This window comes from Phyllostomus hastatus, unplaced genomic scaffold (assembly GCF_019186645.2).
Source record: "Phyllostomus hastatus isolate PE091 unplaced genomic scaffold, TTU_PhHast_1.1 phas_contig_34, whole genome shotgun sequence".
Taxonomy (NCBI): domain Eukaryota; kingdom Metazoa; phylum Chordata; class Mammalia; order Chiroptera; family Phyllostomidae; genus Phyllostomus; species Phyllostomus hastatus.
Genome location: NW_025333857.1, coordinates 29,046,134 through 29,061,540, shown reverse-complemented (window position 1 = coordinate 29,061,540; position 15,407 = coordinate 29,046,134). Strand labels below are relative to the sequence as shown.

Sequence of the window (15,407 nt, the reverse complement as noted above, 5' to 3'; positions counted from 1 at the left end):
GGAGGAAAAGGTCCCGCAGCCGCAGGGGAGTGGCGGCCGCTCACCTGTCCTGCACTGGGCTGGGCTGGATGCCAGGGTTAGGGTGTTCCGAGAAGTGGAATGTTCCAGGTGACTCCTTTAGATGTTCTTTACTTCTGGTTTCTCCTCCTTTACAACACCCAAGTCCAGCATAGGCGCACTTTGCCTTTTATTAAAGCTTCTTCGAGTCCCTGTGTGGATTCCTGCGCCCCTTTTTATACCATTCTTGCCCTACCTCAGAGCGCTCCCACTTCCTCGCCACGCAGTTCTATGCTGAGGGTCCTCTGCACAATAGCCGACCTGGGAAGAGCCCACAGCCTCCTCCTCCTCCTTACACCTACCCGCCACCAAGGAAGATGCTCCACTCCTTAGGTTGGTCAGCCAGTCACGCCCAGAGTTGTAAAGGCTTTGTTAATGCACTTTTAAAACTGCTCAAATAAAAAGGAGGTCGGAAAATATCACACCCACCAATCTACGACCACCTCGATAATCAGGCCTCTCTCCTGGAGGAGAGGGGGCACTGAAATGTCTACAGTGTTTCAAAGAATGTGTAAAGTAAAATTATGTTTTCACGTTTCATACATTTGGTTTGTCACCCAGTTTCATTGGTGGATTCTGTCCTTATTCAGAATGATGAACTGAACTATTATAAATATTTTAACTATATCCCCAAACTCAGGGGGGTGTGAAGGGCTGCTTCGTTGTGTCTTCTGCTCCCCACCCTATCTTCCCCAAATGTTCTCCCGACTAAAGTTTTCAGAAAAGGCCGAAATGTCCTGGCATTAAACTGTGGAAGTTCAGGGTGGAGGGAAAGCAGGAGGGCTAGAAAGGAGTCCCCTTCCGTAGCGATTCTCCAGCTTCTTTGAACATTTAGCCACCGTATGAAATGCATTTTACAAAACAGTCGTGCATATACAGACTTGTATAACCAAAATGGGTTTCATAAAGCAGTGTACTTACGCTAGAGTGATCAATGGTATTTTTTTTTAATGGCCACAGCCAACTAAATTGATTTTGCCACATACTAACCAGTAAACACCTAGTTTGAAACATCCTGTTTTAACAAAGTGGCCCACCTCAAGGGATGCATCCAGGATGTGAGAGGCTCCTCTCTCCCTCTACCCCATTTCTTCTTTCAAAAACCCCAAAATTCCCATTAAACATTTTTATCATAATAATAAATAGCACAACTTAAGTGAGGCAAGGAGAGGCTGCAGCTTCAGTCACGGACTGGCCTTCATTGCTCACACGGGAGAGGGGTGACATGACAGAGAGCTCCTTTAACTCACTTGACATCTTTGGAGGTACAAGATTTTTAGGTGGTGACATTTAGTCCACTCAGAGAGTAAGGCAGTGGTCTGGTAGACTGTAACAATGTGTTATATAAATAGAGATCTTACAGTAAAATGATAAGCCATAGTATATACTATCTAAAGAATTTGAAGTGGCATCTAATAACAATGTAGCATAAAAGAATATTGTTATTAGGCCATTGGTTGTCACACAGTTAATCTTTCATTAATGTTTGTAAAATAATGACTTTTCAATCAGAAGTCAGAAGCCAGCTAAAAGGTCAAAATGATTTAAAAGTAGTTTAGTGCATTCAGGATAAAAAGTAGCTTAAGGTAGCTAGTGCCTTCATGATAAAGTTTTGAAAACAGCTTTTTCACTTGTGAGGTGTTTACCCTCTAATCAAAGGCTGCCCAGTTGTATATAGTTTGAAGGAAGACAAATAACAGGTTTTGAGCCTAATGGATTTGTTTAAATCCCAAATTCACCAATTACCACTTGTGTGATCTGAATTAAACTGGAGGGCAGAACAGGTGTTACTCTGCCATGCATTCCCAGGTGCCTCCCTCTCAACCCCTGCAGGCAAGGCACGGTTCTTGCATCAGCACAGACATCAGCATGATCTGGGGAAGGGAGTATCGTTTAGTCTTCCTAGAGTCAACTTCTACTGAGATTAGGGTTACTTAAAAATGAAAGGAGAAGAGGAAGAACAACACAATCAGGAAAAAAACCCCACACTGATGCGGGGCGGGGCAGCGGGGAGGTGGTAGGGGAATGTGTTAAAGGGCACACAGGAAACAACTGAAAAAGCTCCCAATGGCCAAAGCTGGGACAATTTGAGCAACAAAATAAGTCTATTGGATTATAACCCAAAGTATAAAATAGATACCCATGTGTCCACAGTGAAAAAAATGACTGAACCAATGGGGGTAGAGGCAAATCTCCCTTGCAGAAGAATTCCAAATAAATTAGGAAGATACCCAGCCCTTCAGGACTGCCGCCCCTGCTTTATTGTATGCGGCACACAGGGACTTCCTTCTGGGAAGTGCAGTGCAGGAAGGGGTGGAAAGAGTGCCTTAACTGTACAGTGGGCGAACGTAACAAACACGCTTCGGCCAGGTGATCAGGTGATGGATGTCAACAAAACAGGCATAAATCCTGTTGATTGTGTATCGCCTGGGTATGATGTGATGAAAATGGCACTCTGTGCTCTTCCTCCCTGGAACCCCAATCCAACCACAGGAACACACAAATTCTGAATGAGGAGCGTGCTATGTTCCTGACCAGTACTTCTCAAAACTATCAGTGTCACCAGAACAAGTCAAGTCTAAGAAACTGTCACAGCCAAGAAGAGTCTAAGAAGACACGACTATTAAATGTAACATGGAAGCCTGGGTAGGATCCTGGAAAAGAAAAAGAACACGGGGTTAAAGGTAAGGATATCTGAATATCAAACTGTGGATTTCAGTTGATAATACTGTACCGATACTGGGTCACTAACGTGATGAATGCACTACACTGTTGTAAGATGTTAACTGTGTGTGTGTGTGTGTGTGTGTGTGTGTGTTGGGGGAGATAGAGGGAACCTCTCTTTTACTGCCTGCTCACTTTTTCTGTAAATCTAAAATTCTTATGAAAAATACAATCTATTAATTCAAAAAATTAAACATGGAAAAAATGGACATAATAGCCAAAAAGTAAAAAATGTCCATCAACTGGACACTTACCAATTAAAAGGAACAAAGTGCTGATACAAGCTACATGATGGTTCAAGAAAACGTTATAATAAATGAAAAGGGTCCAAAACAGGATCAAAGAGACTAGACAGTTGCTCTCATAACAGCAGGGGACAGTGGGGGATAACGGCTAACGGATACAGGGTTTCTTTTAGGAGCAAGGTATATTAACTACAGTGTATGAGTTATATCCAAATAAAGTTGTTACACAAAATATTTCAATATAAGAACAAATAGCTGTATCAACGAAAACCAAATTGAATGCCTTGGAAAGACTCCATTATAGCATGTCACTCTAAAAAAAGCTACTCTGGCTGGTGTGGCTCAGAGGACTGAGTGCCTGCCTGCAAACCAAAGGGTCTCTGGTTTGATTCCCAATCAGGCCACATGCTTGAGTTTTGGGCAAGGTCCCCAGTAGGGGGCAGGCAAGAGGCAACCACACACTGATATTTCTCTCCCTCTTTCTTCCTTTCTTTCCCTCTGTCCAAAATAAATAAATAAAATCTTTTTTTTTAATTTAAAAAATAAAAATAAATAAAAAAGAAACTCTTACTGTCTGGTCCCATCAATTCTTTAGTGTTGCCTTAAGAATCAAAAGTTTTACATTGTTTACTGCCACATTTAACATGGCGCCAACTGCATAATGGGCACTCAGTAATTAATACTTGATTACTTCTTTTCTAATGCTCACAAAACACGATCCTTGTTTGAAAAAGAAACCATTCTAAACTAATCTACAGGAAGGGTGATGATGTCTGATTTCTCTCCATTTTACTCTGAAAATTAAAGGTGATTTGGTCATCAACAGTTAAAAGGTAAAGTTGATTCCAACAGTAATACTAACTGTGAGAAAAAACTATAGCGTATCTTTCTCATCCAAGTATTTCAAGCTGCTAGGCAGTCAAAGGCAAAATTCATTTCTTTCAACACTACTTCCACAATGTAAGGCTTTTCTAGAACAATCTAAAACACAGTTTTCCCACCTACTCTAGTAGTCCAAATTATTCAATTTATAGCAAGGAACCAAGTCCATAAATGTTTAAATAAAAGCCTGTTAGGTTCATTTTGTTGATAATTCCCTTCAAACTTCAGGACTGAGGAATTTTAGACCTTTTCAATCACCTGGCCTTCCTCCATACCCCATACTGACCCTTCCTACAGCTACCTTAAACTCAGTACCAATGTTCTTGCCTCTTTCACTAAAGCTGTGGAAAGCCTAGGAAAGAACCATGTTTTAAGAAGGCGTGTAAAAGCTTTAATTTTTTTTAAAGTCAGGTCTTGCTGGAAAAGGGGAATTCACTTTTACTGAGTTTCTGTATCCAGGGTGCCTTAAATCCCTAGAACAATCCAGAGATCTGCATTGTTATTTCTCTTTTATGAATGAGGCAGAGGCTCAAAGATTTGTAATTTACCCCATACCACTCACTTAGTAGGCTATAGTTTTGGATCAACTATGCCTAAACCTTGATCATCATCATCAATACTCTGCAAATCTTCTATAGGAAGGAGAATAATGGCCTACATTATTTATTTTAGTTAGCAATTTGTATTACAAAAATAAAATTATATCTTGAGGATAACTATGGCAAGTTCCAAAGTTCTCTGAAGGTGCTGATTATACCATGGCTCTAATCATTGAAAAATACTTCATTTTGGGGAAAATAAAAATGAAGAACAGGAAAATACATCTTTAAAAGAATATATAAACAACATCAACATACAGAATAAAACTTATATTAAAAGTGGTATGTCATTCCATGCAGGTTGACAGAAGTTAAATTGTATTTATTAGCTAGTTTGGGAAAAATAGGTACTTTCATATCCCACTGTAAAGATGTACAGACATTTGGAAGAGCAACTAACCAGTACCTATTAAAAAATTTAAGTGTGCATACCCTGGAAGCTTGTGGTTCCACCATCACATCTCTAGGCTGGCAAAAAATATTCTCATGTAAGAACAAAGATGCACTGCAGTTCATGGCAGCACTGTGTGTGATTTCAAAAACAGAAACCTAGTTCATCTGCTACATCGACCACGGCCACATCACTTCACTTCCCAGGGCTTTCCGAATCCTCCAAACGTGTCTCTCTACCCTATAAAGAGCACCCAGTCGGGCCCCAGCTCACAACCCCAATGCCACCTCAGACCCTGGCTTTCTTTCCTTTCAGCACTCTTGCCTTCTTCCCCATCTTCCCACGTGCTATGCTCCTTCCCATCGCAAGGGCTTCTGCAAACCTTCTCCCTTAGTTTGCACGAAGAACTCCTTTTAATTCTAGTCTCAATTTAAAAGCCACCCTCCTTTGACAGCCTTTCCATGACCACTCAATCTAAAGTCAAACTTTGTTTTTATCCACCATTTTAGGCTACCTCCTGTCTTCTGTGTCCCTCCACGAGAACGTATGCAGCAATGCGCAAACCTGGCCTTTATTCGCCAGGAGCAGTTTCAGCCCTAGCACTAAATACCTGGGCAAAGTGGAAGTTCTCAGTAAACACTTTTTAAAATGAATGTATTCTAGGCTAATACTATGAGTAACTATGCAGCAGTTAAAGAATAAGACATATTTATATACACTGTCATGGAAAACTCTAAGACTAATTGTTGAGTTTTAAAAAAAGCAAACTGCATTACCATATAAGTTTTATTTAAAATATTTCATATTACAAAAATAAAACCTATCCTTGAGTATATTTTATGGCAAATCTGTAAGTTCCCTGAAGAAGTAGCTTAAAGCTTTAATCAATGGAGAATAATTCGCTTTGGGAAACAACATAAACCATCATGTGTGTGAGTGAAGAGACATCTGAAAGAACAGACGTTATGCTGACAACACTGCTTACCCCTAAGAAGTGACAGTGATGAAGGAGAAAGGTCAGGAGAGACCGACTTCATCTGTGGTGTCTGGATTCTTACAACACAAATGAATTCATGCAATACATATGTAATGAAAAATATTTACAGATTAACACATTTTAAAGGAAAAAAACATTTATGAGTTTTATAAATACAGATTTTTAAAAGTATAGATTAAAATTACTTCAAGTATTTCTCCCACAACAGAACAATGATAAGCCCTTTCTGGTCTAGAAGATATGAATCCATATGAATTATTTGTCAAAGAACATTATGAAGTATTATTATGACTACATAAATTATAGAATGGATTTAAACTGTTAGGAAGAAGACACATTTACCTAGCCTCTGCTGTGTTTCAGGAGCTGAGCTAGGGGCATTATAAACCTATTTAATCCTCACAAGAACCTTAAGTGATTGGTATTATCACTGTCCCCTTTATAAACAAGGAAACTAATCTCAGAGAAAAATACTTTGTTCAAGATTACACAGCCAAGAAGTAGCTGAGCTGGAATTAAAGCCCAGGTCTGACTCAATATAGAAATCTCATCAAGTAACTTTCTATTGCACAATATGCTGCCACAAAATATGGGTATTTTTTCTACCACTCATTAAATAATGGATTTAGGAGACGAATGCATATAGAGAAGTTATATATAATAGATACAGAATGCAGGGGAAGGGGCATAGATAATTTAATCAGTCAACATGCCTCCAAACACAATGGAGCCATTTGAGATACATAAATGTAATTCTTTATTTAAAATTCTAAAAAAAAATCGAAATGCCATTTTGATAGTTTTCTCTATTTAACAACTATTAGTTTGGGAAAGGTCTTCTCTAAATTCCATCTAATGCTATTATCCTACAATCTGAGTATTGTTAATGCTGACCTGCTCTTAGAGGAATAGGCGAAAAGTAAAGATTGTTAAATTATCAAATTATCTGAAGTCATATCTGAAGGTTTGTACCTCATCACTTTTTAGTGTATGCTAAAAATTTGAAAAGTTAAAAAAAAAACAAAATGAATTTAATACCAGTAGTAAAATCTACTTAAAATTAAATGTTCTACAATTAGAATCTTCTAAATAAATTTCAAAGTGAATGGCTGAAGTTTCATTGACTGTCAGTAAAGCTTAGAATTGACTAAAAATAAAAAATAGTTCCAATTAGTTTATTTGATTCAGATTTCTTCCACCTATGAGTGTCTAGCCAGAACAAACCTTTTATTTCATTTAATAAAAATGGTGATATTATTTGCTTTCAAAATGTTTTTGTTAATAAAATTATATCTATGCAAGAAGCTGAAGTTCTAAAGGAAAATGACAATGCTGAATAAGTTTTACCATCATTATTTTAAAAATAGTAACTTCCATGGATGAGAAGCTCAGCATATGTAAACTTGAAAGACAAATCTGAAAGACATTTTTGTGAAATGTCTATTAAAAACAGGATATTATATTTTATTATATAAATAGCAAATATTTTACAGTACTGATTTACTATATCTTATATATTATATAAAATATAATTTTAACATACATTGGAATTCACAGCAGAATTAATGTAAAGAACAGATGCTTGAAATACACCCAGGAGGAAACGTAGTTCTAATATCATCATCTGATCCTTTTGACAAGAAATGCTTCCAATATTATGGACAAACTTGATCTTCTTTAAAGTATGTTGTTCTCTGCTTTTCTGTCTCTGTCACAGTAGCTATAAATAGTTGCTTAAGGATATCCTTATCCAAATTTCTGCCTGCAGAGAACAAAACATGGTGTGACTGTACCACATTTATTAAAATGACACAGTTAACCTATCAAATCCAGATCATTAAATTCTTGATGATCTTTAGAAGTGAAAAACAATAGTAATTGAGTGATTCCTTCCTTAGCTTTCTAGTTAAATCCCTCAGAAGCCAACTGACATTTGGACTAATCACTATGATAAAGTTGTTGGAAGATTAAAAGGCCTAGCTAGTTCTTATGAATATTATCATGTGATTAAGACAAATACATTAACCACATGTTTATTTACTTGTAGGTGTACAAAAAGGCTTCTGATTGGTTGATACTACTTAAGCAGCACATTATATTCCTTTCAAATATACAGAATCCAACAGAAGTAAGGCCTGCTTGAGTGTGGTTGGTAGGGTAATAACATGGATGTAATAATTTATAGTTTTAATTTGAACACTTCACCTAAAATGTCACATGGTGTGCTTGAGTGTAATATTATGTTACAGAATTACATGTTTATGATTCTATAATAAAAGATTTTGTAATTAAAAACAGGCATTATTTGTGCCAGACCCTGTGTTTTCCTGTTTTGCTTTAGAAATTCAACAGTTTGTAACTTACCGATAAGAACCAATCGATTTGTTCTCTCAGCGTCATCTTTCCAGCTCACTGGGGTCTCCTCCACATCGTACAGCTCATAGACGCCTTGGACAATCATCTGCTGTGGTTTGTCTTTGATCGACACCAGCCCCTGCTCAGAGGACAAGGATCAGTCAGCCTTAATTTGAATTGGAAAGCAGAAAGCAATCATTTAATATTAATGGATTAATTTTTCCTATTCCTTTTCAAAATACAAACTCATGAAAAGATACTGTTAAAATTACTTATTTCCTGCCCTGGCTGGTGTAGCTCATTTAGTAGAGGAGCCTCTTCCCGTAACTGAAAGGTCGTCAGCTCACTTTCCACACACATAGGTTTCAAGTTGGATCCCTGGTCTGGGCACATACAGTCCCTGGTCCAGGCATACATGGGAGGCAACCAATCAATGCTTATCTCTTGCACCAATGTTTCCTTCTCCCCCTTCCTCTCTCTTTAAGAGCAATGAAAAAAAAATTCCTTCAGTGAGGATTTAAACAATTTTTCTTAAGTTACTTATTTTTAGTTACTCGTGCATTAAGTTTCTTAAAGCCTCCAATTATTAAAGTTTCTGTACATATTAATTTTTAATGTATTTTATTGACTATGCTACTACGGTTGTCCCAATTTTTCCCTTGCCCCTCTCTGCCCAGTACCACCAATCCCTCCAGCAATGCCCCCTCAGTTCATGTCCAGAAGTCATGCATAAGTTCTTTGGCTTCTCCATTCCCTATACTGTTCTTAACATTCCAGTCTATTTTGTACCTAACAATTTGTACTTCTTAATCTCGGCACCTTTTCCTCCGTTATCCCCAAACCCCTTCCCAACTGATAGCCCTCCAAATGATCTTCATGTCTATGATTCTGTTCCTGTTCTGCCTGTTTGCTTAGTTTGTGTTTTAGATTCAGTTGTTGACAGTTGTGCATTTGTTGCCATTTTAATGTTCAGTTTTGGTCTTTTTCTTATATAGTTCCTTTAACGATTCATATAATAATGGCTTAGTGATGATGAACTCCTTTAGTTTTATGTTGTCTGGGAAGCACTTTATCTGCCCTTCAATTCTAAATGCTAACTTTGCTGGATAGAGTAATCTAGGTTATAGGTCCTTGCTTTTCATCACTTTGAATACTTCTTGCCAGTCCCTTCTAGCCTGAGAAGTATCTTTTGAGAAATCAACTTTTTTAAAAAAAGATTTTATTTATTGTCAGAGAGAGAAGGGAGAAAGGAAGGGAAAGAAACATCAATGTGTGAGAGAAACATCAACTGCGTTGCCTCTTGTTTCCCCCCAAATGGAGACCCAGGCTACAACCCAGGCATGTTCCTGGAGACCCAGGCTACAACCCAGGCATGACAGGGAATCAAATCTGCGAGCTTTTGGTTCACAAGCCAGTGTTCAATCCAGAGCCACATCTGCCAAGGCAGCTGACAGTCTTATGGAAACTCCTGTGTAGATTAACGCTGCTTCTCTCTTGCTTTTAAGATTCTCTCTTTATCTTTAACCTTTGGCATTTTAATTATGATGTGTCTTGATGTGGTCCTCTTTGGGTCCAATTTGTTTGGGACTCTCTGTGCTTCCTGGACTTGTATGTCTATTTCCTTCACCAAATTAGGGAACTTTTCTTTCATTATTTTTACAAATGAGTATTCAATTTCTTGTTCTTCCTTGTCTCCTTTGGGTACCCCTATGATTTGGATGTTGGTATGTTTAGAGATGTCCCAGAGGCTCCTTATTCTATCCTCATTTTCTTTAATTCTCTTTTCTTCTCGCTGTTCTGACTGAATGCTCTTTTCTTCCTTATGTTCCAAATTGTTGATTTGATTCTCAGCTTCATCCCCTCCTCTCTTGGTTCCCTTTAGATTTTTATTTCTTTATTTAGTAATGCAACCTTAGTTTCTGCCTGAGTCTTTTTTATGTTGTTGCAGTACCCAATGATTTCTTTGAGCATCCTGATAACCAATGTTTTGAACCCTGCATCTGATAGGTTGCTTATCTCCATTTCATTTAGTTCTTTTTCTGAAGTTTTGTGCTGTTTTTTCATATGGGCCATATTTCCTTGCCTCCTCAATTTAGTGGCATCCCTGTGTTTGTTCCTGTGTATTAGGTAGAGGTGGTTTGACTCCCTGTCTTAGCAGTGTGGCCTATTGTAAAAAAAGTCACCTGTAAATTGTGTGAGCCTTAGGTAATTGCCAGGGTGGGGCAACCTATTTCACTGCTTTGTGGCTCTGGGCGCAGAAGGGCTCAGAGAAGGAACAATGCCGCTGCCTGGCCTCTGGATATTGCCTGGGAGGAATCTGTCTCCTGGCACTTGCCCTGTTGCCAGTCACTTCACTTTCTCCCCTTCTCCCCGTATACCACTTGTGCCCTTCCAGCTGTTGCCCTGGTGCTGAATCCAAGAGCAGGGTGGGTCTGTGTGAATCCTAAGTCCACCTGGGCCCTTTATGAGGTGTCTCTTGAGAATCCTGCAAGGGTTTCTTCTGCCAACCCAACCCTCACTGGTTTTTGCAGCCAGAAATTATGGAGACTTATCTTCCTAGTTCTGGAAGCCTGGGCTGGGTAGTCTGGTCCGGGGCTGGGATTGCTCACTCCCAAGGTATCCCTTCCGATTTTTATCCACCACATGTGAATGTGGGACTGTTCATTCCACTGCCTCTGTGCCCCTCCTACCCATCTGGATGAATGTGGGTTCTTTAAATCCTTGGCTGTTGGGCTTCCACAGGGCTCGATTTTCTGATGAATCTGGGTGATAGCTGTTTTGTAGTCTAGTTGTAATTTTTGCTACAGTTATGTGCAGAGGTGAAGTATGTTTACCTACATCTTCTTAACTGGAAATCCCATTGATATTTTTCTAACAACAAAATTCATGTATGTACTAGGATGTTCTTTCAGTGTTAGCACAACAAAAAATCAAATAGCAAAATGATAAAATATATCAGATTCTACTGATTATTCTACTTTTAAAATTTTTATACTTGTTTCAGTTTTTGTGGGAAAATCTGAGAAATTAAAAGATTCTGTTGACAAATAATTTGTTTTTGTATGGGTTGCAACAAATGGAGTAGATAACTATTACATTTATCTAAATAAAGTTCATTTTATATTTATCTGCAGAAAGGAAGAACAAATTATTTAACAAACTGGCTCCTATGGATATAAAATCATTTCTCTGAAATATTTGTTGTGCATATTTGTATAAAATCAACATATATTGACAGAAAAAGACAAATCACTGATAGTCATTCCCACCACACAATTTTTGTGTATTTTTGGTATATTTATGCATTTTGTGTTTTATGTTCTTCCAGTTTTTCTTTGCCTGTGCCCAGCTGCTTTCTGGTTCTTTCCCCTGTTTTTACCCATTTTTATTGAGATATAATTGACATATGACATTGTGTTAATTTAAGGTGTATAACATATGATTTCATTGTCTTTTGCTTTTTGAATTTGAATATGTAATAATAAACACCTCAGAATTACCTAAGCATCAATTTTGTATCAAGGGTTTGCAACCTTAGCTGTTACTAGAGTTAACATGTTCAACATGCTGATTACATTGGACCACTACTTGTAACAGGAGTGAGAAGGAAGTCTATGAAGATAAAGATTGTGTTGGTGCAGGTCTCCCAGTGTTGTGTTGAGAGGAAGGCCAAAGGAGGAACCAAAGAGGACAACTGCATAAAAATAGGCATATGTGTAAGGACAAACTCCAAACTGGGATAGTGCAGAATGAGCCACCAAACTCTTTATAGAGGTCTTGGTGGCAGCATTAGCATATTGCCACAATGGCTGCTTTTCTAGGTACCACCCCAATGCAGTAGTAGAAGACAAAAGCAGTTACAGAATGAAATATTATCTTCCAGCTAGGATCATGGAAGGTAGATGGTGCTACAATCATAAAGCAGCAGCAGAGTTGGGTGGGAAGGATATGGGATTCTCCTGTCTTGCTCTACAGCAGCAAACTCAGGTAGGGCTGGCACAAGGAGTAAAGAAATCTCAACCTAAAAAGTTTCTCCACAGTCTAACCTTTGTTGTTCAGGTGATCTCAGCAAGTCATTCCCTAACCAGAGAATCTAGTTGCTAACAGTAATAATAATAAACAATAATTAAAAGTTTACACACTTCTGGAAACACAAGAAAAGACACTCAAGTAACAGCTGATGGATTACGTACACAACCTAGAACCATTGCCCTATGTAAAAAACACCTTTCGTGCCCTGCCCAGGTGGCTCAGTTGGTTAGAGCATCATCCCACACATGGGAAGGTGGCAGATTTGATTCCCAGTCAGGGCACATACCTAGGCTGTAGGTTCAATCCCTGGTCAGGGAGCATACGAAAGGCAACCAGTCAATGCTTCCCTCTCACATCAGTGTTCCTCTTTCTCTCCCTTCCTCTCTAAAATCATAACTCAGATGAGGGTTTTAAAAAAACAAACAAACCACCTTTTGTGGCAATAAACACCCTAATGTCAAGTGTTCTTCTAGTCTTTTATAGTACAGCTTATAGTATGACAAATGTTTAGTGTCTACTAGAAGCATCAAACAGAAGTTCAGCTGCAGCAAGATTTCTATTATTATTTTTCTGTTAATAAAGCTTTATTGGAAAAAATAAACACAGGAAAGTGTTCAGTTTTCTCTAACTGACTAAGCTGAGTGCCAAAGTGAGGAGAGTTTCAACAGGTCAAGCTCATGAGCCAGATAACTCTCAGAATTCCTGAGAGTAGAGAGCACAGGCTAACATTTCAAAATGCATGAGCTGTTTTAGCTGCAACACTAAATGAAGCTGTGCAAATAAATCATGCTTTAAGCAGTGATTTCCAAGACTTCTTTTCAGCAGTGGAAATAAAGAAAAGTGAAAATAGATAAACATTATTTGTACTAAAATCAGTGCTTCTGTATGATTTTTTAAAATCCAATATGATTTTATATAATAGCCAAGAAAGGGACTCTGTCCAAAAATATAAGCCTGTAAACTGTATACTGCACCTTTAGTCGTATGACCTCCATGCAGTCACCATCCTTGTTCCTCACATCCTTTTCCCACAGAAGATTCTGTATCAAGTGACATAGGTGAGTAAGACCAACCACTGCTAATAGCAACAACTACATAACAACACAGTTGATAAATCATTAATCAGCTAACAACTGCATTCACCTGAATAAATACATTTAGATTTTCTTCCTTTGCATTTCCTGGTACTTCAAATGTGACTGTAATAATACTCTGTAAATCAAGACAGAATCAACAATGAGTTTTTATAGTAAAAAATGAATTTTTTTAAAAAATGACAAGTTTTAAGGTAAAATGTAAGGAATGCATTCATAGAAATGTATGTGGCCTAACAATACCTATTATGTATAACTTTTTGACTATTACTTGCTGATTTTCAGTATTGGCAACTCCATTTCCTATGCTGTGAAGTTGATCAGTGGTTTAACATTTACACAGAGAAATGTCACAAAGGGAACTCATTATTTAATTCATTTTCTCCAGGATTCTCAGTGCTAAGAGAGAAGGTAATATTAATACACACATAGAGTTTATCAACTATAAGTACTGAGACAGGTACCCTTGCCTGGGTCACTTCATTTATCTTTCATTCATTTGTGACAACTATCCTCTGAAATTAAGAGAATTATTTCCATTTTATAAATTGGGGGAAATGAGGCCCAAACGAAAAACAAATAAACTACCCAGAGCCAGGAATAGACCTCAAAAGCAAAAAAATTAATTCTTTTCCTTGGGAAAATAAATATAAAGGAAAGGTCTGGGTTATCTCTAGCCAAACATGTGCCAAGGGGAGAAGAACACCTAGAGATGAGAATATTATGTCACCTTTGGTTTTAGAAGATGACATCATCATTTATAGCATGTTAACTTTCAGATTTACTTTTCCTCTTGACCTTGATAAATCTCTGTCTACTTAAGGAACCAGAAGCTTATGATTTCCTATAGCTAGTCACATAATTAAAATCAAAATGTCCAATTTCTACCATAACCCAAAATTTCAAACTTTATGATGAAAATCCAAGGCTAAAAACATAACCTGATAAAAGCACAAACCTCATCATAGATAATGAGAATAAAATGTTCAAGCCAACCTTTAAAACAGGCAGAAAAAAAAATTCTAAGGCACGGCTTTCCATCATTTCCTAGAACTGCATATCTACTCACCAGCAGAACATCATACAGGCTTATGCTATAAAATATGAAAAGATTAGAATTGCTTTCTATGCAAACATACTGAGTTGGCCAAAAAGTTCATTTGTTTTTTTTTCAGATGATGGTTCTAGTAGTGCTTAGTTGTCTTTAACTTCATTTGAAACAATTTTGTTAGATTGTATTGTGACAGCTGTCATACCAGTGTGCTTTTTTAAAAAGCCAATCAAAATTGGTAAATTTTTGTGCAGCCATTTTATTATTGAAGATGGAAGAAGATACACAACATTTTTGGAGTATTATGCTTTATTATTTGAAGAAAGGTAAAAACACAACTGAAGCCCAAAAAAAGATTTGTGCAGTGTATAGAGAAGGTGCTGTGACTGACTGAACATGTCAAAAGTGGTTTGTGAAGTTTCTTGGTACTGTTGACATTTTGACCAAATAATTCTTCACTGTGGGGCTGTCTTATGCATTGGAAGATATTTAGCAGCACCCCTAGCTTCTACCCGCTAGAAGCCAATAGTGGGAGAGCGCCAAAATATTCAAAATATCCAAATCAATAAAGTTATTGGTGAAAATGAAAAATGTGTCTTTTATTTTATGGAAAAAACTAAACGTGCGTTTGGCCAACCCAACAGTTAGAAAATAGCTAAAAGTAAATAAATATTATAGACCAACATAAACAGAAAATACATTGGCATTTAGTCTACACTGTTGCTACTAATAGGAAAAGCAGAAGGCACTTTGTTGTTCAGATATGGGAACTGAAAGCCAACTAAAATTGGACTTTAAAATATCATATTTCTAAAAGTATTTATTTTGTTGCAATAGCTAAGGGGTAGAAACAATGTAAAATTAATGGATAAATGAAAATACACAATAATGCAGTATAAAATGTGGAATAACAGAATTTTATAACAGAGTAATAGAATTACTCATCCTTTAAAAGAAAAGAAATTCTGACACATGCTACA

General features: G+C 37.5%; 1 protein-coding gene across 4 annotated transcripts in view; it reads right to left on the bottom strand.

Moving 5' to 3' along the window:
* Positions 1-5,612: 5,612 nt before the first annotated feature.
* LOC123820080 (COBW domain-containing protein 3) overlaps positions 5,613-15,407 on the bottom strand; it is a 52,586-nt gene continuing 42,791 nt past the window's right edge. Inside the window, exons 12-15 of one of the 4 annotated variants that reach the window (XM_045840786.1) lie at positions 13,426-13,494; positions 13,257-13,322; positions 8,260-8,389; positions 5,614-7,657 (exon numbers count right to left, since the gene is read on the bottom strand). In XM_045840786.1, coding sequence (XP_045696742.1) covers positions 7,551-7,657; positions 8,260-8,389; positions 13,257-13,322; positions 13,426-13,494 — 372 coding nt within the window. In that variant the 3' untranslated portion in view covers positions 5,614-7,550. Of the gene's footprint in view, positions 7,658-8,259; positions 8,390-13,256; positions 13,323-13,425; positions 13,495-15,407 lie in introns of all 4 variants that reach the window. The other 3 variants (XM_045840787.1, XM_045840788.1, XM_045840789.1) reach the window with 3 other exon arrangements.